This window comes from Salmo trutta, chromosome 18, assembly GCF_901001165.1.
Source record: "Salmo trutta chromosome 18, fSalTru1.1, whole genome shotgun sequence".
Lineage (NCBI taxonomy): Eukaryota > Metazoa > Chordata > Actinopteri > Salmoniformes > Salmonidae > Salmo > Salmo trutta.
The window spans coordinates 43,408,513-43,434,192 of record NC_042974.1 but is presented as its reverse complement, the minus strand read 5'-3'; the positions used below and the strand labels follow the sequence as shown (position 1 = coordinate 43,434,192).

The 25,680-nt window shown below is 40.9% G+C and overlaps 1 protein-coding gene across 1 annotated transcript in view; it reads right to left on the bottom strand.

The window, feature by feature from the left end:
* LOC115153339 (zinc finger CCHC domain-containing protein 24) overlaps positions 1 to 19,269 on the bottom strand; it is a 65,223-nt gene extending 45,954 nt beyond the window's left edge. The window contains exons 1-2 of the mRNA XM_029698682.1: positions 18,637 to 19,269; positions 8,634 to 8,834 (exon numbers count right to left, since the gene is read on the bottom strand). Coding sequence (XP_029554542.1) covers positions 8,634 to 8,834; positions 18,637 to 18,873 — 438 coding nt within the window. The 5' untranslated portion in view covers positions 18,874 to 19,269. The remainder of the gene's footprint in view (positions 1 to 8,633; positions 8,835 to 18,636) is intronic.
* Positions 19,270 to 25,680: the final 6,411 nt, after the last annotated feature.

The following is a 25,680-nucleotide window of genomic DNA, read 5'->3' as shown; positions in this document are numbered from 1 at the left end:
GTACTCCCTGTATATAGCTCCACATTGATCTGGTACTGGTGCTCCCTGTATATAGCGCCAAATTGATCTGGTACTGGTACTCCCTGTATATAGCTCCACATTGATCTGGTTCTGGTACTCCCTGTATATAGCTCCACATTGATCTAGTACTGGTACTCCCTGTATATTGCTCCACATTGATCTGGTTCTGGTACTCCCTGTATATAGCTCCACATTGATCTGGTACTGGTGCTCCCTGTATATAGCTCCACAGTGATCTGGTACTGGTACTCCCTGTATATAGCTCCACATTGATCTGGTACAGGTACTCCCTGTATATTGCTCCACAGTGATCTGGTACTGGTGCTCCCTGTATATAGCGCCACATTGATTGGGTACTGGTACTCCCTGTATATAGCTCCACATTGATCTGGTACTGGTGCTCCCTGAATATAGCGCCAAATTGATCTGGTACTGGTACTCCCTGTATATAGCTCCACATTGATCTGGTTCTGGTACTCCCTGTATATAGCTCCACATTGATCTGGTACTCCCTGTATATAGCTCCACATTGATCTGGTACTGGTACTCCCTTTATATTGCTCCATATTGATCTGGTACTGGTACTCCCTATATATAGGTCCACATTGATCTGGTACTGGTACTCGTTGTATATAGCTCTACATTGATCTGGTACTGGTGCTCCCTGTATATAGCTTCACAGTGATCTGGTACTGGTACTCCCTGTATATTGCTCCAAATTGTTCTGGTACTGGTACTCCCTGTCTATAGCTCCACATTGATCTGGTACTGGTACTCCCTGTATATTGCTCCACATTGATCTGGTTCTAGTACTCCGTGTATATAGCTCCACAGTGATTTGGTACTGGTACTCCCTGTATATAGCTCCACATTTATCTGGTACTGGTAATCCCTGTATATTGCTCCACACTGATCTGGTACTGGTGCTCCCTGTATATAGCTCCACATTCATCTGGTACTGGTACTCCCTGTATATAGCTCCACATTGATCTGGTACTGGTGCTCCCTGTATATAGCGCCAAATTGATCTGGTACTGGTACTCCCTGTATATAGCTCCACATTGATCTGGTTCTGGTACTCCCTGTATATAGCTCCACATTGATCTGGTACTGGTACTCCCTGTATATAGCTCCACATTGATCTGGTACTGGTACTCCCTTTATATTGCTCCATATTGATCTGGTACTGGTACTCCCTATATATAGGTCCACATTGATCTGGTACTGGTACTCGTTGTATATAGCTCTACATTGATCTGGTACTGGTGCTCCCTGTATATAGCTCCACAGTGATCTGGTACTGGTACTCCCTGTATATTGCTCCAAATTGTTCTGGTACTGGTACTCCCTGTCTATAGCTCCACATTGATCTGGTACTGGTACTCCCTGTATATTGCTCCACATTGATCTGGTTCTAGTACTCCGAGTATATAGCTCCACAGTGATTTGGTACTGGTACTCCCTGTATATAGCTCCACATTTATCTGGTACTGGTAATCCCTGTATATTGCTCCACACTGATCTGGTACTGGTGCTCCCTGTATATAGCTCCACATTCATCTGGTACTGGTACTCCCTGTATATAGCTCCACATTGATCTGGTACTGGTGCTCCCTGTATATAGCGCCAAATTGATCTGGTACTGGTACTCCCTGTATATAGCTCCACATTGATCTGGTTCTGGTACTCCCTGTATATAGCTCCACATTGATCTAGTACTGGTACTCCCTGTATATTGCTCCACATTGATCTGGTTCTGGTACTCCCTGTATATAGCTCCACATTGATCTGGTACTGGTACTCCCTGTATATAGCTCCACATTGATCTGGTACTGGTACTCCCTTTATATTGCTCCACATTGATCTGGTACTGGTACTCCCTATATATAGGTCCACATTGATCTGGTACTGGTACTCGCTGTATATAGCCCCACATTGATCTGGTACTGGTGCTCCCTGTATATAGCCTCACATTGATCTGGTACTGGTACTCTCTGTATATTGCTCCAAATTGATCTGGTACTGGTACTCCCTGTCTATAGCTCCACATTGATCTGGTACTGGTACTGGTACTCCCTGTATATCGCTCCACATTGATCTGGTTCTGGTAATCCCTGTATATTGCTCCACACTGATCTGGTACTGGTGCTCCATGTATATAGCTCCACAGTGATCTGGTACTGGTATTCCCTGTATATAGCTCCACATAGACCTGGTACTGGTGCTCCCTGTATATAGCTCCACATTGATCTCGTACTGGTAATCCCTGTGTATAGGTCCACATTGATCTGGTACTGGTACTCCCTGTATATAGCTCCACATTGATCTGGTTCTGGTAATCCCTGTATATTGTTCCACATTTATCTGGTACAGGTATTCCCTGTATATTGCTCCACATTGATCTGGTACTGGTGCTCCCTGTATATAGGTCCACATTGATCTGGTACTGGTACTCCCTGTATATATTTCCACATTGATCTGGTACAGGCACTCCCTGTATATAGCTCCACAGTGATCTGGTACTGGTACCCCCTGTATATAGCTCTACATTGATCTAGTACTGGTACTCCCTGTATATAGCTCCACATTAATCTGGTACTGGTGCTCCCTGTATATAGCTCCACATTGATCTGGTACTGGTACTCCCTGTATATAGGTCCACAGTGATCTGGTACTGGTACTCCCTGTATTTAGCTCCACATTGATCTAGTACTGGTACTCCCTGTATATTGCTCCACATTGATCTGGTTCTGGTACTCCCTGTATATAGCTCCACATTGATCTGGTACTGGTACTCCCTGTATATAGCTCCACATTGATCTGGTACTGGTACTCCCTTTATATTGCTCCACATTGATCTGGTACTGGTACTCCCTATATATAGGTCCACATTGATCTGGTACTGGTACTCGCTGTATATAGCCCACAATGATCTGGTACTGGTGCTCCCTGTATATAGCCTCACATTGATCTGGTACTGGTACTCCCTGTATATTGCTCCAAATTGATCTGGTACTGGTACTCCCTGTCTATAGCTCCACATTGACCTGGTACTGGTACTCCCTGTATATCGCTCCACATTGATCTGGTACTGGTGCTCCCTGTATATTGCTCCACATTGATCTGGTTCTGGTAATCCCTGTATATTGCTCCACACTGATCTGGTACTGGTGCTCCATGTATATAGCTCCACAGTGATCTGGTACTGGTACTACCTGTATATAGCTCCACATTGACCTGGTACTGGTGCTCCCTGTATATAGCTCCACATTGATCTCGTACTGGTAATCCCTGTATATAGGTCCACATTGATCTGGTACTGGTACTCCCTGTATATAGCTCCACATTGATCTGGTTCTGGTAATCCCTGTATATTGTTCCACATTGATCTGGTACAGGTATTCCCTGTATATTGCTCCACAGTGATCTGGTACTGGTGCCCCCTGTATATAGGTCCACATTGATCTGGTACTGGTACTCCCTGTATATATTTCCACATTGATCTGGTACAGGTACTCCCTGTATATAGCTCCACAGTGATCTGGTACTGGTACTCCCTGTATATAGCTCTACATTGATCTAGTACTGGTACTCCCTGTATATAGCTCCACATTAATCTGGTACTGGTACTCCCTGTATATAGGTCCATTCTTGTGTGTTTTATTCCTCTTGTGTTACTATTTTTCTGTTTATCATTTTTTTAAACTGCATTGTTGGAAAGGTTCGTAAGCAAGCATTTCAAGGTAAAGTTGTATTCGGGCGCATGTGAAAAATAAAATGTGATTTGATTTGAAATACTTGATTAATGCTTGATTCATAGACATATCATTTGATTTAATTGGTCATATTATGATTTAGTTCACTTGGTACAATGGAACCAATGGAGTAGTCCCCAATGTGCAAACTACATGCTAAATCAAGCACATCTCAAATATTTTCAAGTATTGGACATACGCATTGTGTTTGGAGTGTCAATATATACATTGGATTTAAAAAGTCTACACACCCCTGTTAAAATGCCAGGTTTTTGTGATGTAAAAGAATGAGACAAAGATAAATCATGTCAGAACTTTTTCCACCTTTAATGTGACCTATAACGTGAACAATTCAATTGAAAAACAAACAAATCTTTGAGGGGGAAAAATAAAAAAATAAAAAATTCACAATAACCTGGTTGCATAACTGTGCACACCCTTAAACTAATACTTTGTTGAAGCACCTTTTGATTGTACTACAGCACTCAGTCCTTTTGGGTAGGAGTCTATTAGCATGGCACATCTTGATGTGGCAATATTTGCCCACTCTTCTTTGCAAAAGCGCTCCAAATCTGTCAGATTGCGAGGACATCTCCTGGGCACAGCCCTCTTCAGATCACCCCAGAGATGTTCAATTGGATTCAGGTCTGGGCTCTGGCTGGGCCATTCCAAAACATTAATCTTTTCTGGTGAAGCCATGCTTTCGTAGATTTAGATGTGTGCTTTGGGTCGTTGTCGTGCTGAAAGGTGAACTTCCTCTTCATCTTCAGCTTTCTAACGGACGCCTGAAGGTTTTGTGCCAAAATTGCCTGGTATTTGGAACTGTTCATAGTTCCCTCCACCCTGACTAAGGCCCCGGTTCCAGCTGAAGAAAAACAGCCCCAAAGCATGATGCTGCCACCACCATGCTTCACTGTGAGTATGGTGTTCTTTGGGTGATGTGCAGTGTTGTTTTTGCACCAAACATACCTTTTGGAATTATGGCCAAAAAGTTCAACCTTGGTTTCATCAGACCATAACACATTTTCCCACGTGCTTTTGGGGGACTTGATGTTTGTTTTTGCAAACTTCAGCCGGGCTTGGATGTTTTTCATTGTAAGAAAAGGCTTCTTCCGTCTTGCCACCCTACCCCATAGCCCATTCATATGAAGAATATGGGAGATTGTTGTCACATGTAGCACACAGCCAGTACTTGCCAGAAATTCTTGCAGTTCCTTTAATGTTGCTGTAGGCCTCTTGGAAGCCTCCCTGATCAGTTTTCTCCTCATCTTTTCATACATTTTGGAGGGACGTCCAGTTCTTGGTAATGTCTCTGTGGTGCCATATTTTCTCCACTTGATGATGACTGTCTTCACTGTGTTCCATGGTATATGTAATGCTTTGGAAATTATTTTGTACCCTTCTCCTGACTGATATCTTTCAACAATGAGATCCCTCTGATGCTTTGGAAGCTCTCTGCGGACCATGGCTTTTGCTCTGAGATGCAACTAAGAAAATGTCAGGAAAATCCTACTAGAACAGCTGAACTTTATTTGTGATTAATCAGAGTCACTTTAAATGATGGCAGGTGTGTAATGACTTCTATTTAACATGAGTTTGAATGTGATTGGTTAATTCTGAACACAGCCACATCCCCAGTTATAAGAGGGTGTGCACACTTATGCAACCAGGTTATTGTAAGGTTTTTATTTTTCCCCCTCGAAGATTTCTGTTTGTTTTTCAATTGAATTGTTCACGTTATAGGTCACATTAACAGTAGAAAAAGTTCTGACATGATTTATCTTTGTCTCATTATTTTACATCACAAAAACCTGGCATTTTAACAGGAGTGTGTAGACTTTTTATATCCACTGTATGATGTATGTGGGCGTTGATGGGTGTCTCTGTAACCGCGTGTAGGGGGGTGAATATTAGTAGATAAAGCCCAGGAGAGGGCTAACAGAGATATGGTCTGTGTTCCAAATGGCAGGGAATAGGGTGCCATTTGTGACGCAGAGGTGGTTGAAACACACGCGCACGCGCACACACACACACACACACACACACACACACACACACACACACACACACACACACACACACACACACACACACACACACACACACACACACACACACACACACACAGGAGATCTGATGTTTTCCGTGTATCCGTTGGCAGTTTCACAAACAGTTGGGGAGACCTGACAGAACCGCTGTGATTTGAGTTACACCCATTCACGCACACACACACACACACATTTGAGTTTCGCCCTTGTAGGCTAGCTGTCCTGCTGACAGATTGGTTTCATAGCAGTCTAATGTCGAGGGGGTTTGGTCGTAATAAAACAAAAGCTTAACATTTCCACTGACTCACTAAACTATACTGCAATTAGTGCCCTGCAACTGCTGCCCTCCGACCGAGCGGTTCAGTGCTTTAAATACACAGTGATAACTATTAAGCACGGATTTACAACATCAACACAATAAACTTCAACGTAATTCATTAAGTCATTCCTAATACAAGGATTAGCGTTGATTCGGTCAGGTCGAAAAACAACTAGAAAGCTCTACAATACACACACAATAAGAGCAAGAGAGGGTGAGCGAAAGAGAGAGAACATCTGTCGTCACTATGGACCTGTCTAACAACATCTCCACACCACAATTCAGAGAAAAACTACCAATGAGTGTCCCTGTTTCAAAATAACATATTTTAAACCCAGTCCATGCAGTTTGCTTTTACTGTACAAGACGTGGTAAAGGGAGACAGAACGTTCCTCAAAGCGCCCGTACGTGAAAACCACAATGGTCATTTTGTGGTCCATAATCTCTATCTCAGTATCACTAGCATTTCCGAATGCCATTTCAGTTGTACTATTGTGACATGTTACGCCATCATCGTGTGCATAATATGACATGATGTCAATATTGTAATACTTGCATCATATCCATGTACAATAATTTATACTGTATTTGTGGGTGCATTTAAACATTTATCATTACTAGAATAGGCTATCATATATTGTGGTCGTTTTGGATACTAAAAAACATCATTTGATGTCTCCCATACATACAGTACATCATCCAATCAATTGGTGGGTAGATCCACAAAACTAGAATGAGTTTACCCGTCAAATTGCCAATGTCAGATGTTTCAAGCCTGTTCCACACACTCTATTTCTAGGGGTAGATCAGTAACATCAGTACCATAGAGTCCTGGGTGTTTTCATTATGCTGACACAAATCCAAGATGGCGTAGCAGTCGGACGTGTGTTTGTCTTGTCCCGTCTTGTCCCATGTAAATAGTCGGTTTCATCATTTTTTTCCATATATATTTTAATCTCACTTTCCACCTACGATCTAAATATACTTTCCTGCAACCCGCCTCACCCAATGTGGTACGTATCTGCTATTTTTATCTAAATTGTAATTATTTCACCACTATGGCCTATTTATTGCCTTACCTCCCTAACCTTACTACATTTGCACACACTGTACATAGATTTTTCTATTGTGTTATTGACTGTACGTTTGTTTTTCCCATGTGTAACTCTGTGTTGTTGCTTTTGTCGCACTGCTTTGCTTTATCTTGACCAGGTCGCAGTTGTAAATGAGAACTTGTTCTCAACTGGCCTACCTGGTTAAATAAAGGTGAAATAAAACATTTTTATAAAAAATTATGTTGCAAAAAGTTTCTTAAATGGAAGCAAACCGAACGAAACAGGGAGGGACCTACGTGAATTTGTCCAATAGAAACAGTTGTTTTTCTCTGTTTGCTTCCGTTTGGTTCTTAAACGGTAAATGGTTTCTGTAATGAATAGACTCCGGTACTGATTCTGTTAAACAGAGGTGAGCTCAGCTTGGACCCCATTGGTCACACTCTGTTACCCATGGGACCTCACAGCTGGAACTCGCTGCTAATTTGCCATGGTTACACTTGTTTTCTTTACAGAGAGACCTGCGTCATAAAATGCTAAAATATTGGAAAACCGAGAGGGGAAAAGTACAAACTATGGGATATTCTTCCCATCAAACAACTTTTTTTGGTCCAAACCTTGCCATTGAAACACTAGCCACTTTGATTATGCATTCAAAGCTGTTTCAACAAGATTACACACTCAAACAGATAAAAAGGAATGTTTTTCTTTGAAAGTTGTGCATACTACCAACCTGGCACTTGATCGCCCCTATAGTGACACAACACACCGATGTGACCAATAGACACCTTATGTCTGACATTTAAGCAGTTACAAATACGTTACATTTGTGACAGAAGAAATTGAACAAATGAAATCTCCTGGCTAATGATTCAATGAATTCTGCTGATGATAAAATGTATTTTATATACATACAACATACATTATATAACATTCCCTGCTGGTCCCTTACTCTGATTGGTTTCCCCTAGGTACAGATCTAGGATCAACCTCCCCTCCCCCAATCCTAACGTTAACCATTAGTGGGGGAAATGCTAAACTGACCCAAGATCAGCAACTAGGGGCCAACTTCACCCTACTCTTCCTCCCTCATAGTGAAGTTCAGTAGTCTGTCCGTCTACGCAACTAACACACACTCATGACCACAGAGGACACAGGACTGTCTGTCTGACAATTAGATCAGGGCATCACACAGATGACACCGCCGCACAGCCATTGGTCAACTTAAAAGGGACATGATTGGCTGGAAATATGGTCACATGACTCAAAGGACACCATGTCGACTCTCGATGGCAGCCAGTAGCATTTTGAAATCAAAAGATACTGAACCAATAGAATTAGAGGTAGGACCCCCAAAAATGTATGGATTGATGAATGACTGAACAAACAAACAAACATTCATGTGAATGAATAAGGACTGTCTCAGTCTGTGTCCTACCTGGGGGCAGTCTTTGATGTAGTGTCCCTTGTTGAAGCAGAGGTGGCATAGGTAGTTGGGCGGGGGTCTTTTGCTTGGCTTGCGGGGTTCTGAGGAGAGGGAGAGGTCGGAGAAGTGGTCCGTCAAGGAGCTGAGTCCGTCAACAATGTTGTTGAGCGAGTCGTATGGCGAGACATTTTTATATACCCTGTTATTCAATGCCTGGAACAAGGAGAGACAGGAAAACATGGTTGGCATTTAACGCAGGGAAAAAACATGACAAGAAATGTACAGTCGTGGCCAAAAGTTTTGAGAATGACACAAATATTAAGTTCCACAAAGTTTGCTGCTTCAGTGTCTTTAGATATTTTTGTCAGATGTTACTATGGAATACTGAAGTATAATTACAAGCATTTCATAAGTGTCAAAGGCTTTTATTGACAATTACATGAAGTTAATACAAAGAGTCAATATTTTCAGTGTTGACCCTTCTTTTTCAAGACCTCTGCAATCTGCCCTGGCATGCTGTCAATTAACTTCTGGGCCACATCCTGACTGATGGCAGCCATTTCTTGCATAATCAATGCTTGGAGTTTGTCAGAATTTGTGGGTTTTTGTTTGTCCACCCGCCTCTTGAGGATTGACCACAAGTTCTCAATGGGATTAAGGTCTGGGGAGTTTCCTGGCCATGGACCCAAAATATCTATGTTTTGTTCCCCGAGCCACTTAGTTAACACTTTTGCCTTATGGTAAGGTGCTCCATCATGCTGGAAAAGGCATTGTTCGTCACCAAACTGTTCCTGGATGGTTGGGAGAAGATGCTCTCGGAGGATGTGTTGGTACCATTCTTTATTCATGGCTGTGTTCTTAGGCAAAATTGTGAGTGAGCAACCCCACACATGAATGGTCTCAGGATGCTTTACTGTTGGCATGACACAGGACTGATGGTAGCGCTCACCTTGTCTTCTCCGGACAAGCTTTTTTCCGGATGCCCCAAACAATTGGAAAGGGGATTCATAAGAGAAAATTACTTTCCCCAGTCCTCAGCAGTCCAATCCCTGTACCTTTTGCAGAATATCAGTCTGTCCCTGATGTTTTTCCTGGAGAGAAGTGTCTTCTTTGCTGCCCTTCTTGACACCAGGCCATGCTTCAAAAGTCTTCGCCTCTGTGCGTGCAGATGCACTTACACCTGCCTGCTGCCATTCCTGAGCAAGCTCTGTACTGGTGGTGCCATGATCCTGCAGCTGAATCAACTTTAGGAGACGGTCCTGGCGCTTGCTGGACTTTCTTGGGCGCCCTGAAGCCTTCTTCACAACAATTGAAACGCTCTCCTTGAAGTTCTTAATGATCCGATAAATGGTTGATTTAGGTGCAATCTTATTGGCAGCAATATCCTTGCCTGTGAAGCCCTTTTTGTGCAAAGCAATGATGACGGCACGTGTTTCCTTGCAGGTATCCAGGGTCGACAGAGGAAGAACAATGATTCCAAGCACCACCCTCCTTTTGAAGCTTCCAGTCTGTTATTCAAACTCAATCAGCATGACAGAGTGATCTCCAGCCTTGTCCTCGTCAACACTCACACCTGTGTTAACGAGAATCACTGACATGATGTCAGCTGGTCCTTTTGTGGCAGGGCTGAAATGCAGTGGACATGTTTTTTTGGGACTAAGTTCATTTGCATGGCAAAGAGGGACTTTCCAATTAATTGCAATTCATCTGATCACTCTTCATAACATTCTGGAGTATATGCAAATTGCCATCATACAAACTGAGGCAGCAGACTTTGTGAAAATTAATAGTTGTGTCATTCTCAAAACTTTTGGCCACGACTGTAGAATAAAGGAAGATATGAAAATGAGGTGATGATGTCTTTCTTGTGGTAACTTAATGCAAAGTTTGAAGTGCTGCCTGTTCTTCCTAATGTCAGGATTTTAAGGATTTCTTATTCCATCATTACTTTTGTGGCAGAGCACCAAGCTTTATGAGTATGTTTATGAAGAACACCTGCAACTCCACTATCATGCTTACAGAGTAGTTTGACAACCTATGGATACATAATACCACTAATGAAACAATAAGGACTTTTTTGCATTTGCGATGCTGTTGAGTTTAATCACCAATTTCCGTTGACTGTCCTATGCCCTCCGTCTTTTCTCTCATTAAATTCAGCACATCTGGTGCTCAGTCCAGCTGTTGCTTATGAACTGGAAAAGTCACAAAGGAAGACAGGACTTTAGAGAAGGATGACTTACAGTAAACAAGGAGAGAGAGAGAGAGAGAGAGAGAGAGAGAGAGAGAGAGAGATGGTGTTCATAGCCTGGTCCCAGATCTGTTTATGCTGTACTGCGTGACAGTGGCTATATAGGAGTTGGCAAGACAGCACAAACAGATCTAAGACCAGGCTATTATGTTCCCAGATCTGTTTGAAGTATCACGCCATGAGGATGGTTTGTCGCTCACTCTGAGAAGTTGTGCCAGTCAATTGTTGCGTGAGATTGGTGCTCCAGTGTCTGCTTAATGCGCTCTGAATATCAAATTCCATTAGCAAACTGAAGAAGAGAATACATTTTTAAAAACCTTTTTATTCACTTTGTCCTCCGTTTGAAATATTGACATAGAAGTGACAATGAATTAGGTAAGTAGGTTCAACCTCTGTCTATGGTGAGGGACAGGAGTTTTTCCTGCATGTGACATGACCCTTGTAATAAGGCCCAGAGTTTGTCCTGACCACGAGACCTAACCCTAATTTCTAGGCCTATTTATAGATTTTCCTAAGAAAAGGTCCTAGTTATGATGACCTCTCCTCTTCAATGTATAGCCCTAACAGTCCACTGTTAAAACTGAGACATGGAAGGAATCCAAGCTATATGCAAACACTGTCAAGAGTTATGGAAAGTTACTGGAGTCTTTGTGAATGATATCTCTCCTTGGGAGAACTTATGTTATTGTTGATGTCTTATGTTGCATAGCACAGAAATCTTACACTTGGCAACAGTGTAGCAGTGGTCGGTCCTAGTTTTTACCTAACCAGCCCGGGAGGCAGCTCAAATCAACTCTTATCAGCTCCTGTGTGTGTGTGCGTGTGTGCATCCGTTTGTGTGTGCATGTTCATTTACTAGATTCTACCCTGGATAAATAAAATATTAGCTTTCTTTCTTTCTTTATGGTTTCCAAGGCTTTCCATCTGCCATTGATTTTATCCACTGCCTGTTGATATTCTGCTATTGTTCTTCCTTGTGGAAGTTGCCAGTTCTATCTGACAAACATATTATGCCACATTATCTAGGGCCAGGAGTGTTGACTGACAACGTGACCTGATCAGGAAAAAGGGCCATGGTCAAGTGGTGGGAAAAAACTCATGGCCCTATAGACATAGAATAGTATAGATAGTGTACACTGTATATACAGCTTTCTGTGCCTTACTATCAAATCAGTGAAGACAGGTCAACCATACAGTACATTAGCCACTATATAAAGTGACCATAGAGCCCGTCTCTTCCCCTAGGCTGTAAATCCACAGTTTTCCCTCTCCTGCCTCATACACCATGCGGCAGCGAGTGGCCAAATTGTCCCCCTGTGGACACCTGATGGGGATTGAGCTACCATTTGGGCCCTGGTCAAAAGTAGTGCACTATAAAGGAAACAGGGTGCCATTTGGGATGCATTACTCATCTCATCTGAGTAACAGGCTGAATTCACAGCTCCACGGGTGAGCTGTACACACCAGAGGAGGGAAACACTGCTGTTCGGGTGCATCCCAAATGGCATCCTATTCCCTATATAGTGCACTAGTTTTGAACAGTGCTCATAGTAGGCAAGAATGATTTTCGGACACAACTGTTGATATACTCTATTTCTCCAATACAAATAGGTTAAGTGATCAGAGTAGCCTCTACCACAGGATTGCAAGCAAGGAGATCAGGGGCAATACAGTGTCTTTTGCAATATTCAATATGGAGCATAATCTTCAGCCTGGAATCCAGGCCTGTTTTGTTCCAACACTCAACTCCTTGTCACTCCGTGTAATACATGTAATATAAATACTGCTCATCTCTGTTCACAACCACTCGTTTTCCTCACATCATAACACCTTAAAGGCCTAATGCAGCCATTTTCATATCAATATCAAATAATTTCTCGGTTACAATTAAGTATCTTGCTTTAATAGATTTCCATTAAAATGGGCAAAAGTAGCTTATTAGCAAAATACTATTTCTCAAGCAAGAATTTAGCAATGACTCTTTAGGAGTGGTCTATTAACCAATTTACCGCATGGTCACCATGGAAAGCCGAAAATCCTGTCCATGCCAACCTGCTGATTAGAAGATCCTGTGTGGATTGTATTTTGAACCAGCAACTATCAGGAAATAACATAGATTTTTTTTTAAATCATACAGTTGAAGTCGGAAGTTTACATACACATAGGTTGGAGAACTCGTTTTTCAGCCACTGCACAAATTTCTTGCTAACAAACTATAGTTTTGGCAAGTCAGTTAGGACATCTACTTTGTGCATGACACAAGTAATTTTTCCAACAATTGTTTACAGACAGATTATTTCACTTATAATTCACTGTGTCACAGTTTACATGCACATGCACTAAGTTGACTGTGCCTTTAAACAGCTTGGAAAATTCCAGAAAATGATGTTATGGATCTAGAAGCTTCTGATAGGCTCATTGACATAATTTGAGTCAATTGGAGGTGTATCTGTGGATGTATTTCAAGGCCTACCTTCAAACTCAGTGCCACTTTGCTTGACATCATGGGAAAATCAAAAGAAATCAGCCAAGACCTCAAAAAAAGATTGTAGACCTCCACAAGTCTGGTTCATCCTTGGGAGCAATTTCCAAACACCTGAAGGTACCACGCTCATCTGTACAAACAATAGTACGCAAGTATAAACACCATGGGACCACGCAGCCGTCATACCGCTCAGGAAGGAGACGCGTTCTGTCTCCTAGAGATGAACGTACTTTGGTGCGAAAAGTGCGAATCAATCCCAGAACAACAGCAAAGGACCTTGTGAAGATGCTGGAGGAAACAGGTACAAAAGTATCTATATCCACAGTAAAACAAGTCCTATATCGACATAACCTGAAAGGCCACTCAGCAAGGAAGAGGACACTGCTCCAAAAACACCATAAAAAAGCAAGACTACGGTTTGCAACTCCACATGGGGACAAAGGTCATACTTTTTGGATATCTCAAGAAATCAGTCAGGAAATTAAAGCTTGGTCACAAATGGGTCTTCCAAATGGACAACGACCCAAGCATACTTCCAAAGTTGTGGCAAAATGACTTAAGGACAACAAAGTCAAGGTATTGGAGTGGCCATCACAAAGCCCTGACCTCAATCCTATAGACAATTTGTGGGCAGAACTGAAAAAGAGTATGAAAGGAAGGAGGCCTACAAACCTGACTCAGTTACACCAGCTCTGTCAGGAGGAATTGGACAAAATTCACCAAACTTATTGTGGGAAGCTTGTGGAAGGCTACCCGAAACGTTTGACCCAAGTTAAACAATTTAAAGGCAATGCTACCAAATACTAATTGAGTGTATGTAAACTTCTGACCCACTGGGAATGTGATGAAAGAAATAAAAGCTGAAATAAATCATTCTCCACTATTATTCTGATATTTCACATTACTAAAAGAAAGTGGTGATCCTATCTGACCTAAGACAGGGAAGTTTTACTAGGATTAAATGTCAGGAATTGTGAAAACTGAGTTTAAATGTATTTGGCTAAGGTGTATGTAAACTTCCAACTTCAACTGTATGTTTACAGTATTAGTTTCATCAGCTGTTGTACAATATGATATTAACAAAGAAAAAACAGAATTTTGACAGCACTGGGCCTTTAATTTATTACCTATTTTATTTGATGAGATACTAGCTAGGTTTATATCCAATTGGCGACAGATTTTCATGCGAATATTCTAAAATATGCATGAAATCAATATGCTAATTTTCCCACCAGAGATGCTTCCATCAAATTGTCCTTTTGTGGATAAAAAGCTTTGCGTGCTGACGTAGCGCACATAAAAATACCTTTTGCGGTTAAATTCCCATGTACCGAATAAAAAATATAGTTAAATTGGTTTTCATCTCATTTTCAAATCTACTGATGGTTTTGTCAGAAACATTTCTGATTTATAGCGTGGCACGTAGCCAAGCGGTTAAGAGCATTGGGCCAGTAACCAAAAAGTTGCTGGTTCAAATCCCTGGGTGGACTAGGTGAAAGAAATCTGCCGATGTGCCCTTGAGCAAGGCTTTACCCTATTTGCTCTGGATCAGAACATTGATTATCATTTTCCTGTGCACTTTCACCACCCTGTGAAGTTAATCATAATTTATTTAATCTGTAGCCTAATAAACTGTGTGCTCTCCCGAGTCGTAGTGGGAGGACCACACACCATATCATCTTGTGATTCAAGTTTACTTCAATATGATGGTTATTATATCAATATTTGTCCATAAAGGTGTTTCTACCGACATTTCTCGCATATTACATTTTATAGACACAAAAAGATCCCACCTTGTCTAGAGTATTTGTCACGCCCTGACCTGAGAGAGCCGTTTCTCTCTGTTTGGTTAGGTCAGGGTGTGACATGGGGTGGGCATTCTATGTGGTGTATGTCTATGTTGTTTTTTCTTTGATTGGCCGAGTATGGTTTCCAATCAGAAGCAGCTGTCATTCGTTGTCTCTGATTGGGAATCATACTTAGGCAGCCCTTTTCCCCACAGTCAGTTGTGGGATCTTGTTTTGGTGTTGCATGTGTTTGCACGCCTAGCTTTTCGTTCGTTGTATTGTTTATTGTTTTTTGCTGGTTCACATTGATAAATAAATATGATGAACCCAAACGCTGCGCCTTGGTCTACCTTTAACAACGAACGTCACAGTATTTGGTGTTGTCGACATTTGGAAAGTTTACAGACAAGTTTCCATCAGGCCTGCCGTGACATTTTTGATGTCACATGTACTTTTAAAAAGGTTGGATAGAAACCTGATTAAAAAAAAACCCATTTTAGTCAGTGACAACAACAACAAAAACAAATGCACATTACTCATCCCAACATATCAAGCCTCTGGAATGGGTTGTTGTACTTGGCGTTGCATCGAGGTGAAAAAAAAAATCCCCCTCTGCTTCAACTGTTTCCAGACTCTGTGTGTGTGCGCGCACACACACACACACGCACACATGCATGCGTGTGTGCATTGTGATTGCATGTGTGTGTGTGCATCATGTGTGCACACACTTGCATGCATCGGTGTATGTGTGTGTGTGTGTTTTTGCAACACATTACTCAAGGGAGACCGTAGGATCGTATGACATTACACAATGGGTTTTAATGTATGAAAACCACACCCATGTTTCATAGGCCTGGTTTATGTTAAATGCCTGAAAAGCCTCTATAAAAAGTATACAATGGTAGGAATAGTAGTATTAATGTAGTATTTACTGTAGTATTTACAGTAGTATAGTGTAGTATTTACAGTTGACTATAGTATAAATACTGTTGCAATTACTGTAGTGTTTTTGAGGACAGTAGCGTACTGTAATATTTACTGTAGTGTTTTTGATGACAGTAGTTGACTGTAATATTTACTGTAGTGTTTTTGCGTACTGTAGTATTTACTGTAGTGCTTTTTCAGAGTGTAGTACGGTATACTGTAGTATTTACTGTAGTGTTTTTGAGAACAGTAGTGCACTGTTATATTTACTGTAGTGTTTTTGAGGACAATAGTGCACTGTAATATTTACTGTAGTGTTTTTGAGGACAGTAGTACGGTATACTGTATTATTTACTGTAGTGTTTTTGCAGACTTGTAGTATTCTGTCGTATTTACTTTTTGGGGACATTACTGTAGTATTTACTAAAGTGCTTTTGTTTATTACCTTTGAAATAGAAGTGGGGTGCTTTCTCCTTAAGAAACTGTACTGGAGAAATACTAAAAGAGCACATTTTCCATAACCTGTGGGTAGGTAGGATTCGGTTCTGAACGGAGAGTTCAGAGCTTCTGCTATTTTCTATAACCTGTAGGGAACACAATATCTGGTCTATACTTGGCATGTAGGTTTCTCACTTACTGGTGGCACAAATTGGGATATGGGGAAGGGGAATGGGAAGGGTATTTGCAAATGAAATGCTGTAGTATTTACTATATTTTAAATAATGTAGTGTTTTGCGTACTGTAGTGTTTTTTGCTGACATTTCAGTAGTATTTACTACAGTGTTTCTTTTGTGCATAATAAAATAGCATTTATTATAGTATTCTACAGTATACTACAAAATGCTATACTAAGTACTACACATTATCGAGGGATATAACAATGTGTAGTATAGTATTCTACAGTTTACTACAGAATTCGTTGGTAATTACTGTAGTATTCTATAGTAAACTGTAGTATTTTTATGTGGGTAGCTAGGTTTCCATCAACCCATGTTTAACTTTGTTGATCGTCTCTCACCAACAGCGCACAGATACAGTGCAAAGAGTACATGATGGTTATTCTATCAACAAATGCTCCAAAAAGTGTTTCCACTGCCATTTGTGCACGATCTATTTGACAGACAAAGCAATTATCCATCCGTCTAGCATCTTTTGTTCTGTCGACATTTAGGAGAGTTACCGACAGTTTCCATCAGGCTTGTCATGAGTTTTTTATTTTTATCAGACAGGTACTTTACTTGCATAAAAATGGTTGGGTGGAAACATGTTTTATGATTACCATTATAATACTTTTCATAGGCTAGATAGCTATCCCTAATTCTCTCTCTCTCTCTCTCTCTCTCTCTCTCTCTCTCTCTCTCTCTCTCTCAAACCTAGTGTCGGTTTAATCTTTAACACATGAGATCATTCTAATACACATTCAGTCAACTTTAGATGCTCTCTCTCCAGAAGGCTGTTCAGACCTGTGTGCATCCCAAATTGCACCCTATTCCCTATGTAGTGTAGTGTCCTATTTTTGACCAGAGCACATAGGGATCTAATGCACTATGTCAGTCACATATGGTCTGGACCATCAGTTGCATTGAAGGCATGTTTTCCTGTAAATATCCTTATGACATAAGTATAGAAAGTGCTTAAACAAGTATTGTGTTTGTTTGCACAACCTGATCTATTTGCATAAGTCGGGGGAAATAGATCATTGTAATGTAAAACAACTAGTCAAACCTGTAGGGTAGAAGTGGGTTAACCTATACAACTACAACTGTACAGATACAGCGCTTTGACCAACCCTTTGCGATAGGCATTTCTGCGCGCTACTAACCTCTCTGTCGAGCACATCAGCATGCAGACCACAGACCCAGATGCGTCACGCTCCTACGTGTGGCACGCTCGAGTCTGGCCTTGCCTGCACTGAACATTGTGTCAAAACAATCGCCTTTAAAACCGCCTAAATCGAGTAAGACACTTCTCTCAAAGTGTTAACTCAAAATCTTAACAGCCAATTGAAAGGCACATATAACTTTGCTGGAGTGATTCTGCTTGCTTTGGGGCGTTTAAAACAGTTATAGTCCGTGTTTTACACTTCAAGACCCAGAACCGGTGCTTCTTGTCATTCCATCCCTAGTTATTGCATTCATTTAATACATAGTCTACTTTTTTGTTTTGTTTACTGTATTGGCAGTCATTAATGACATGACATAGTTTAGTATTCATTGTGCGCAATACAAAACCAGTTCTGCTAACATTGTGCATGCTGAATTCTCCATGTTGCACCCAGGGCTGTTACTAAATGAACGTTATTTCTGTTTGAATTTGATCGAATCAGATATTGCCGTAATAGGTCTGAAAAGTTGATGAGCACGTATTTCTGTCTATATTCGTAATATCCATGGCGGTTTTGTGTAGGCTATCAGAATTGTCAATGTTGCAAACCCTCAAACATTTTGCAAAACAGCGTTCGACATACGATGGGATGTATGCAAATAAAAACAGATCGTAGGCTATTAACTATTTACTTAACGTGGCAATAGACTAAACATTTAACAAACAGACGGTTCAGTCTCTAACCTCATTCCGCTGGAGCTGAAAAAAGTTGTTGAGATAATTGGAGTTGAGGGACGAGCTCAAGTCCGCGGCGGGAGTCTTGCAGTAGTTCAACTCCGGGTGGGACGAGTTGGGTTCGGGTCTAAAGGCGTCAAAAGCACTGGTTTGGTGGGTGTCTTGCAAAGAGAGATAGACCCAATTCAGTAGCTGCGCAGGCTGGTACACGGAGGCACTGGTGTCTATGGCAGACATCAAGCTCATCTTTCAAATGGGTACACAAACTCTTCCACCGCCGCTGTGTTTCTGGATTACTCTCAACTTTCGGAAATCTTGCTCGCTCTTTCTCGCTTTCTAAACTTCAACGGATTCACTGCTTTCTTTACCCCCACCAGGCCGTGGCAATCGTTCCTTATTCCTCTTCCCGTAAGGACCCTATATCACGCTGGGAGCCAAGTCCCAGTTTTTACCGTTACGCAAAAGTCATTGCTCTAACATGTCAGTATAAAAAGTTTTCAGCCGCTACTAAGAGCCCGTTATCTCCCTTTATTTGCAGTGGGACAACCACCCGGAGTCTCATTGGATATGCAACGCACACTGGGGTGCGTCATGACGCACACAAGCGAATGAGGGTTTTAATTCACTACGTACAAAACCGTTTTTTCTCTCGCTCTCTACCTTGTTTACATGATGCCTTTTGAATCTCTGTAGGGTTCACTGCTGACTTTTGATATTGTGAAATAAAATATTTTGTATCAAAATAAAAAAGTTAGAGTTTTAATTTATGTTAAAACGCATTTAACTTTTCCTTTAGATGCTGTGTTACCTGGTTCGTTATTGGATCTTTAACCAGGAATTTCATTGGTTTATAATGATTAATATTAATTGACGCAAATGAGTTGCTGTGATTTTGTACGTAGCCTAGGCTTATTAGCTTAGATATTTTCTAGCTTCAAAAGGTATAAGTGTCCATCAGTCTGGCTTCAGGCCAGATCATACTGTAGCACTATATCTACTGCTTCTTTGGTGTTAAATGACATTGTAAATTGTATGAACAAAGGCAGCATTGTGCTGCCCTTTTCACAGACCTGTTGAAGGCTTTCCACTCTGTTGACCATTCATTATTAATTGTAGACTTTCTGAAATTGGTCTGGGTCAGGCAGCCTGCAATTGGTTTGAAAACTAACAGACAGACCGGACACAATGTCTTTCTTCCTATGGTGTTAAGTCAGGTTTCCTTGATATTACTGTCTAAAGGTGTCCAACCCAAAGGTCGATTTTGGGCTCTACTCTTTTTACTATCTATATAAACAATATGGGTTTGTCTGTAAGAGATGATAACCTCCACTTGCAGACATAGATAGGGTACAAGAGGTTAACTAGCCCCCCCAAGAACAATGTCTAATTATTGACACAAAAAAGCAACGTTTGGGAAAAAATTGCTATGTGGATGAAGGTCATACTTAGGCAAATAAGCTATAAAGGGAAATAAATGTCTACAGTTTACACTTTTTTTGGTTATTTCATGAAATATAGTTTTTAGAAAGGGGATATTCTTTAAAGTACCGGGGTAACTATGGCATAGGGCTTCACACAAGTGTGTTGAAATCCATTTAATCAGTTTTATTTCGAAATTCTTTATGAGGAGATTTGATGTAAAGTCCCTCTTTTAAATTAACTCATCTGCACATGAATTTTATTTGTTCTTTCTTTGTTGTTCCTTTTCCAGACAACCCATTATGTACAATTGCACTAAATATTATTTGAATAATGCAAGATTTTAAATCTCAGCAGTCTTTAAAATTATATTCAGAAGCAAAAGGTTTTCAATAGTTGTTTCTAATTCATTAAAAAAATATTATTTTGAATATAATATTGGAATGGAATATAAATAATAACATCAAAATAACATTGGAATATAACATTAAATAACAATAACTTAACTAATTAACTTAGTGTAACGTTGATGTGGCAACTCTCTTATGCTCTGCTACTGCACAATTGTAATTTGTACCTGTATGTCACAAACAAAGCTATCCCCAGTCAAATTGGAGCACAACTCATGAGCCCACCACCTGAACTGCTGGAGCACAACTCATGAGCCCACCTCCTGCACTGCTGGAGCACAACTCATGAGCCCACCTCCTGCACTGCTGGAGCACAACTCATGAGCCCACCTCCTGCACTGCTGGAGCACAACTCATGAGCCCACCTCCTGCACTGCTGGAGCACAACTCATGAGCCCACCTCCTGCACTGCTGGAGCACAACTCATGAGCCCACCACCTGCACTGCTGGAGCACAACTCATGAGCCCGCCTCCTGCACTGCTGGAGCACAACTCATGAGCCCACCTCCTGCACTGCTCACACCTAATCCAGGCCCCACCTGTGACTGAAAACAGGGGGAGATGCCAATTGAAAAGTTCTCTCTTAAAAATGTAGATAGCTATGTAGTGTCTGCTAAATGACTAAAATGTAAATGTAAAATTTAGCTACAGTTGAAGTTGGAAATTTACATACACTTAGGTCCCGTGTGGCTCAGTTGGTAGAGCATGGTGTTTGCAATGCCAAGGTTGTGAGTTCGATTCCCACGAGGGACCAGTATGGAAAAAATAATAATTATGCATTCGCTACTGACAGTCGCTCTGGATAAGAGTGTCTGCTAAATGACTAAAATGTAGCTGCAGTTGAAGTCGGAAGTTTACACTTAGGTTGGAGTCACTAAAACTTGTTTTTCAACCACTCCACAAATTTTTTGTTAACAAACTATAGTTTTGGCAAGTCGGTTAGGACATCTACTTTGTGCATGATACAAGAAATTTTTCCAACAATTCCCTGTATCACAATTCCAGTGGGTCAGAGGTTTCCATACATGAAGTATACTGTGCCTTTAAACAGCTTGGAAAATTCAAATAAATTATGTCATGGCTTTATGATGTCATGGCTATCTGATAGGCTAATTGACATCATTTGAGTCAATTGGAGGTGTACCTGTGGATGTATTTCAAGGCCTACCTTCAAACTCAGTGCCTCTTTGCTTGACATCATGGGAAAATCAAAAGATATCAGCCAAGACCTCAGAAAATGAATTGTAGACCTCCACAAGTCTGGTTCATCCTTGGGAGCAATTTCCAAACACCTGAAGGTTCCACGTTCATCTGTACAAACAATAGTACGCAAGTATAAACACCATGGGACCATGCAGCCGTCATACCGCTCAGGAAGGAGACGTGTTCTGTCTCCTAGAGATTAACATACTTTGGTGCGAAAAGTGCAAATCAATCCCAGAACAACAGCAAAGGACCTTGTGAAGATGCAGGAGGAAACAGATGCGAAAGTATTTATATCCACAGTAAAACTAATCCTATATCGACATAACCTGAAAGGCCGCTCAGCAAAGAAGAAGCCACTGCTCCAAAACCACCATTAAAAAGCCAGTCTACGGTTTGCAACTGCACATTTTTATTTTTTTGATTTTACTAGGCATGTCAGTTAAAAATAAATTCTTACTTTCAATGACAGCCTAGGAACAGTGCCTTGTTCAGGGCCAGAGCGACAGATTTTTACCTTATCAGCTCATGGATTTTATCTTGCAACCTTTCGGTTACTAGTCCAACGCTCTAACCACTAGGTTGCCTGCTGCCCATGGGGACAAAGATGGTACTTTTTGGAGAAATGTCCTCTGGTCTGATGAAACAAAAATAGAACTGTTTGGCCATAATGACCATCGTTATGTTTGGAGGAAAAAGGGGTAGGCTTGCAAGCCGAAGAACACCATCCCAACCGTGAAGCACGGGGGTGACAGCATCATGTTGTGGGGGTGCTTTTCTGCAGGAGGGACTGGTGCACTTCACAAAATAGATGGAATCATGAGGCAGGAGATGTGAATATATTGAAGCAACATCTCAAGACATCAGTCAGGAAGTTAAAGCTTGGTTGCAAATGGGTCTTTCAAATGGACAATGACCCCAAGAATACTTCCAAAGTTGTGGCAAAATGGCTTAAGGACAACAAAGTCAAGGTATTGGAGTGGCCATCACAAAGCCCTGACCTCAATCCTATAGAAAATGGGTGGGCAGAACTGAAAAAGCGTGCGTGAACAAGGAGGCCTACAAACCTGACTCAGTTACACCAGCTCTGTCAGGAGGAATGGGCCAAAATTCACCCAACTTATTGTGGGAGCTTGTGGAAGGCTACCAAAAACGCTTGTGGAAGGCTACCAAAATCTCGTGGAAGGCTACCAAAAACGTTTGACCCAAGTTAAACAATTTAAAGGCAATGCTACCAAATACTAATTGAGTGTATGTAAACTTCTGACTCACTGGGAATGTGCTGAAGGAAATAAAAGCTGAAATAAATTATTCTCTCTACTATTATTCAGACATTTCACATTATTAAAATAAAGTGGTGATCCTAACTGACCTAAAACACGAAAACTGCTTAAATGTATTTGGCTAAGGTGTATGTAAACTTCTGACTTCAACTGTATATGACATAAAATGCTGCATAAAATAGCTAAAAGGCTATACAGTTGCATTAACTGTAAAGCTATCAGTCACTAGTGGAAACATTTACAACTGAAATTAAGTTACGTTGTATTTTTTTATGTATTTTACCTCAGACGATCTGGTAGTAAGGTTGCTAGCTAGTACTCCTAGCAGCTTATGCTAACTAGCTAGCTGGTTAGCATCTACTGCTAGTGAAGTTGCTAACTAGCAAGTTAGCATAAACAAGAGCTAACTGGGTGAGTCATTGTCTAAATGACAGGTCGAAACACATTCATTAACATAAAGAGGTAACTAGCCCCCAGGGGCCAGTTACCCCCTAGTACACCCAACACACTTATCCAACATAATATAGTATTACTTTACTAAAAAAGTAGCTACATTTCTCTCTCTAAACAATTTGATTATGTATCTTAAGGCTTTCCTACTGTATATTTAAAAATATATATTATAGATCTAACTTCATTAGAATATATCTATAACTTTTTCAAATGTTCAATAAATTAGATCAACTTAACACAAAATCATTTTGTTGAAATATCTCCAAAAGTTATGATGTCACAGAATAAACGTTTTATTCACCAAGAACAGTGATAGCCAAGGAAAGTGTTGGGAAAATAATTGAGACATCTTGTGGTCTTTATCTGAATTACAGGGGGTAGTCACCTCATACAAGTACTTGGGAGTATGGCTAGTCGGCACACTGTCCTTCTCTCAGCACATTTCAACGCTGCAGGCTAAGGTTAAGTCTAGACTTGGTTTCCTCTATCGAAATCGCTTTCACCACAGTTGCCAAACTAACCCTGATTCAGATGACCATCCTACTCATGCTAGAGTATGTACCCATGCTAGATTACGGAGATGTAATTTATAGATCGGCAGGTAAGGTTGCTCTCGAGCGGGTAGATGTACTTTACCATTCGGCCATTAGATTTGCCACCAATGCTCCGCTAGGACACATCACTGCACTCTATACTCCTCTGTAAACTGGTCATCTCTGTATACCCGTCGCAAGACCCACTGGTTGATCCTTATTTATGAAACCCTCTTAGGCCTCACTCCCCGCTATCGGAGATACCTACTGCAGCCCTCATCCCTACATACAACACCCGTTTTCTCCAGTCACATTCTGTTAAAGGTCTCCAAGCACACACATCCCTGGGTTGCTCCTCTTTTCAGTTCGCTGCAGCTAGCGACTGCAACAATTTGAAAAAAAACACTCAAACTGGATCGTTTTATCTCCATCTCTTCATTCAAAGACTCATGTATTGTTGTTTCTACCTTCTTGCCCTTTGTGCTGTTGTCTGTGCCCAATAATGATTGTAACATGTTTTGTGCTGCTACCATGTTGTGCTGCTGCCATGTTGTGTTGCTACCATGTTGTTGTCATGTTGTGTTGCTACCATGCTGTGTTTCATGTGTAGCTGAGATGGTATGTTGTTGACCAGCATCCCGGAGTCGCCTCTTCACTGTTGACATTGAGACTGGTGTTTTGCAGGTACTATTTAATGAAGCTGCCAGTTGAGGACTTGTGAGGCGTCTGTTTCTCAAACTAGACACTCTAATGTACTTGTCCTCTTGCTCAGTTGTGCACCGGGGCTTCCCACTCCTCTTTCTATTCTGGTTAGAGCCAGTTTGCGCTCAGTGAAGGGAGTAGTACACAGAGCTGTACGAGGTCTTCAGTTTCTTGGCAATTTCTCGCATTTTTCAGAACAAGAATAGACTGGCGAGTTTCAGAAGAAAGTTCTTTGTTTCTGGCCATTTTGAGCCTGTAATCGAAACCACAAATGCTGATGCTCCAGATACTCAACTAGTCTAAAGGCCAGTTTTACTGCTTCTTTAATCAGAACAACAGTTTTCAACTGTGCTAACATAATTGTAAAAGGGTTTTCTAATGATCAATTAGCTTTTAAAATGATAAACTTGGATTAGCTAGCACAACCTGCCATTGGAATACAGGAGTGATGGTTGCTGATAATGGGCTTCTGTACGCCTATGTAGATATTCTATTGTGAATAAGAATTTGTTGTTAACTGGCTTGCCTGGTTAAATAAAGGTTAAATAAAACAATTGGAAATACTACCCTACTGTTGTGTATTCTGTTGCCCCTTCTGTTGACAAGGCTCTTTCAGAACTACAATCTGCCTTTTTTGCTTTGCAGATCGCCTTTGTTGAACTGAAATTGGTACTTAATGCAGGTAAAACTAATTACATTTTATTTTCCAAAAAGCTTCAAAATGTATCTGATGAATTATGCATATGTAGGATTGGATGGTTCCCACATTAATCATGTCCCCGTTTATAAATATATGGTTATCTGGATTGACGAAAAGTTTAGTATTTCAAAAAGCATATTGATGAGTTAGTTAAAAAGTAAATAATTAAAATGGGCTTCCTTTATAGGAAAAGTGCATGCATTTCGTTAAAAAGCAGAAAACAAATCATTCCGACGATATGACCGGCTATAGATTATGGTGATATCATCTGAATGATGCGGCTGCCGCTATATTAAAACCATTTGTCGCAGTTTATCATAGCGCACTGCACTTTATTACGGGCGACAGGT